At 49.0% G+C, this 4,426-nt stretch overlaps 1 protein-coding gene across 1 annotated transcript; it reads left to right on the top strand.

Moving 5' to 3' along the window:
* The first annotated feature begins 1,615 nt into the window (after nucleotides 1-1,615).
* Nucleotides 1,616-3,692, top strand: LOC118583006 (transcription initiation factor TFIID subunit 6-like). The gene is given in 1 exon segment (XM_036186250.1): nucleotides 1,616-3,692. A coding segment is annotated over 1 exon segment (2,040 nt). The 5' UTR covers nucleotides 1,616-1,652.
* The last annotated feature ends 734 nt before the right edge of the window (nucleotides 3,693-4,426 follow it).

Genomic DNA, 4,426 nt, shown 5'->3' with positions numbered 1-4,426 from the left:
GATTTGTGTTACATAAAGGGATCAGGATCATATAAACCGCCATATGAACAACTAGATATTGATCCAGCTGAAGAATTCTGGAAGGCAACATAGAGCCCAAACAAGAAAGTGGAGCTGTCTATTCAACCATCCCCACCCATTCTTTCTTACAGTCTCTATTGGAAGGCATGAAACTATTTCAATGAATAAATGATTTTTCCTAAGTTTATATTTCTTTTGCTGTTCTATTCACAATATTTGCAATGGCTCTAGAAATATTGTGGAAGAGGTGTCAGAAAAGATAGTAAGAGCCAGAATACTAGGAAATCTGCTGTGAAACAGTATCTCCTAGAAATGGTTACATAAACAAGACTAGAACAATGAATATGTTAATATGGATGTGGGAAAGTTTGAAGGAATAGTGATAGGTATTCCTGGTTGTCAATTTGACCTCATGTGGAATTAACTAAAACCCAAGAGATAATTGTGGGTAACAACTCTGAATCTAGAGGAACAAAACTAAATGATTACTCAGGCACACACATACAGAGAAAGAGGGGAGAGAGAGGGGAGAGTGTGGGTGGAGAGTGCAGGGCAGAGAGAGGAGGGCAGAAAGAGAGGGCAGACAGAGAGAGACAGAGAGAGAGACAGAGAGAGAGAGAGAGAGAGAGAGAGAGAGAGAGAGAGAGAGAGAGAGAGAGAGCTCCATTCTTCCATGTCCTTTATAGAGGCTACCACCAGAAGATGCAGCTAAGATGTAAGGTAAGGTGTATTCTCACACCTCAAAACATCTGAGTTTAGGTGGGGCTTCCTACTTCAAATGATTCTATCAAGAAAATTCCCTTAGGAGAAAACATCTCAGCATCTTGGGTTTTAGTTTAATTCTAAGTGGGGTTTTTGTTGTTGTTGTTGTTGTTTCTTTTTTCTTGATTTTTTGACACAGGGTTTCTCCGTGTAGCTTTGAGGCCTGTCTTAGAACTCACTCTGTAGACTAGGCTAGCCTCGACCTCACAGACATCAGCCTGCCTCTGCCTCCAGAGTGTTGGGGTTAAAGCCACTGCCACCTGCCTTCCCCGTGTATTTTTTTTTTAAAGAAAAAGAAAAGAACAGAAAGTTGAGTGAGTAGAGAAAGGGGATGAATCTCAAAGAAGTTGCAGCTGAAGTGAATATGATAAAAATAAGTTGAACTTATTTTATCAAAGAACTAACAAGAATCTTTTAATGTTGATATTTGCTAAAAATCACAGATTGATATCATCATCTGTTAAATTGTAAAAAGAAAAGCAAAAATATAAGCACACCACAAAATATTTAGAAATAGTAAAATATTGTAGCAAAATTACTCATTTTTTAAGACAAGTTCTCACTGCATAGGCTAGGCAGGCCTTGAACCAGAACTCCTCCCAATTCAGCAGGCCATTCCCTAGGATTCTTGGATTAAAGGTGTGAGCTACCACACCCAGCTAAACAGTGACTAGGGAAACCTTGTGGAGAATTGCCTGTGGCGTTTGGCCTCATGGTTAATTCAATCTTCCAATGGAAAGCAACTTGCGAAGAAGTGGGCGTGGTCTTTAGAGACTATAAAAGGACTCTCCTGAGCATGCTTGGGCAGCTTGGCTCCATCTCTCCACCCTGGGTGGCATCCTTCCAGGGACAGGAGTTGGAATTCCAGTATGGCCGAGGAGAAGAAGCTGAAACTCAGCAATACTGTGTTGCCCTCTGAGTCCATGAAGGTGGTGGCAGAGTCCATGGGCATTGCGCAGATTCAAGAGGAGGCTTGTCAACTACTGACGGATGAGGTCAGCTACCGCATCAAGGAGATTGCCCAGGATGCTTTGAAGTTCATGCACATGGGAAAGCGGCAGAAACTCACAACCAGTGACATTGACTATGCACTGAAGCTAAAGAACGTGGAGCCACTGTATGGCTTCCACGGTCAGGAATTCATCCCTTTCCAGTTTGCCTCTGGTGGGGGCCAGGAGCTTTACTTCTATGAGGAGAAGGAAGTGGACCTGAGCGATATCATCAATACCCCTCTGCCCCGGGTGCCTCTGGATGTCTGCCTCAAAGCACATTGGCTGAGCATTGAAGGCTGCCAGCCAGCTATACCGGAAAATCCACCCCCAGCACCCAAAGAGCAGCAGAAGGCTGAGGCCACAGAACCCCTGAAGTCGGCAAAGCCAGGCCAAGAAGAAGATGGACCCCTACAAGGCAGAGGTCAAGGGGCAGCTGCAGCTGATGGCAAAGGAAAAGAAAAGCGAGCACGTCCTTTGCTGGAGGGAGCCCCTTTCCCCCTGAAGCCCCACAGCATCCATGAGCTGTCTGTGGAACAGCAGCTCTATTACAAAGAGATCACAGAAGCCTGTGTAGGATCCTGTGAGGCCAAGAGAGCAGAAGCTCTGCAGAGCATTGCCACCGACCCGGGGCTCTATCAGATGCTACCACGGTTCAGTATCTTCATCTCTGAGGGGGTCCGTGTAAACGTGGTTCAGAATAACCTAGCCTTGCTCATCTATCTGATGCGCATGGTGAAGGCCCTGATGGACAACCCCACGCTGTATCTAGAGAAATACATACATGAGCTGATTCCAGCAGTCATGACCTGCATTGTGAGCAGACAGCTGTGTCTGCGGCCAGATGTGGACAATCACTGGGCACTCCGGGATTTTGCCGCCCGTCTAGTGGCCCAGATCTGTAAGCATTTCAGCGCGACCACCAACAACATCCAGTCCCGGATCACCAAGACCTTTAGTAAGAGCTGGATAGATGAGAAGACTCCGTGGACAACTCGATACGGCTCCATTGCAGGCCTGGCAGAGCTGGGACATGATGTGATTGAGACGCTGATTCTGCCAAGGCTGCTGCAGGAAGGGGAACGGATCCGCAGTGTCCTGGATGGGCCTGTGCTGAGCAACATTGACCGTATCGCAGCAGACCGTGTGCAGAGCCTTCTCCTGAAACACTGTGCCCCTGTACTGGCGAAGCTGCGCACTCCACCTGACAATCAGGATGCCTACCGGGAAGAATTTGGGTCCCTTGGGCCCCTTCTCTGCTCCCATGTGGTGAAGGCCAGGGCCCAGGCTGCTCTACAAGCTCAGCAGGTCAAGAGGACCACACTCACCATCACACAGCCTCGGCCCACGCTGACCGTCTCTCAGGCCCCTCAGCCAGGCCCTTGCAGCCCTGGCTTATTGAAGGTTCCTGGGTCCATTGCCTTGCCTGTCCAGACCCTGGTGTCTGCTAGAGGTGCTGCCCCTCCTCAGCCTTCTCCTCCTCCAACCAAGTTTCTCAGAATGTCCTCATCTTCCAGGGCCTCTTCGACCCAGCAGGTCGTGTCCCTCAGCACCTCATGTCCCGGCTCAGGCTCTACCACTAGCTCTCCTGTCACCACCAAGGTTCCCAGTGTGCAGCCCATCCTCAAGCTGGTCTCCAAGGCCACCACCACACCTCCAAGCACAGCCCCTGCAGGCCCTGGCAGTGTTCAGAAATACACTGTGGTCTCCCTTCCCCCAACAGGGGAAGGCAAATGAGGCCCTCCTTCTCATCCTTCTCCAGTCCCTCCTCCATCATCTTCACCATCCCCACTTGGGGGCAGTGCCCTCTGAGGAGGGAAGCAGGAAGCTGCAGACAGCCTCCCTCCAGCTCCAGGGACTCCAAAGGCTAATAGTGGCTTCCAGCCCACTGGACCTGGCTCCCCTCAGCCTGCTCTGTGATAGCCTCACATCTGCTGACCTCCTCTTGTGCAGATTCCTCCACGCACAAAGAACGCGGGAGGGAGGAGGCTGTTCCCATAGTGACTCTCTTTTTACATACTGAACAGTAAGTTCCTCAGAATAAAAGTTGGATTTGTAAAAAAAAAAAAAAAAAAAAAAAAGACACTCCAATAGCCAGCCAGGTTCATTCTTCACCAGACCAGCCAGTGTATTTCCAAACAGTCTGTCTCCAGAGACTGCTGGTTTTATCCACACATTGAGGATTGGACCCCAGAGCTGAACTAATATTATTCTGTCCTGACTATATATTGCTGAGGCCAGAGACAAGTCTGTGGAGAAATGGAGTCAGACATCTCACAAGCCTTCCAGGAAGAACTCACCTGCTTCAGCTGCCTGACCTGCCTCACAGAACCAGTCACCATGAGCTGTGGCCACAGCTTCTGTTGAGCCTGCTTCCACCTTTCTTGGGAAGACATCCAGCTTCCTGTCCATTGCCCTACGTGTAGGGAAGCATCTGAGCAGGAGGACTTCAGAACCAACACTGTTCTGAAGAAGCTGGTGTCCATTGCCAGACAAGGCAGCCTCTTGAAGTACCTGAGCTCCGAGGTGCACAAATGTGGGACCCACAAGGAGACAAAGAGGATCTTGTGTGTTGAGAACAGGATCTACCTCTGTCAACTCTGCTCTGACTCCCATGAGCACAGAGGTCACCAACAGGATCCCATTGAAGTAGC

This window comes from Onychomys torridus, chromosome 4, assembly GCF_903995425.1.
Source record: "Onychomys torridus chromosome 4, mOncTor1.1, whole genome shotgun sequence".
In the NCBI taxonomy this organism is placed as follows: Eukaryota; Metazoa; Chordata; class Mammalia; order Rodentia; family Cricetidae; genus Onychomys; species Onychomys torridus.
The sequence above is the reverse complement of the archived record's forward strand: the minus strand, read 5'-3'. Positions and strand labels throughout refer to the sequence as shown.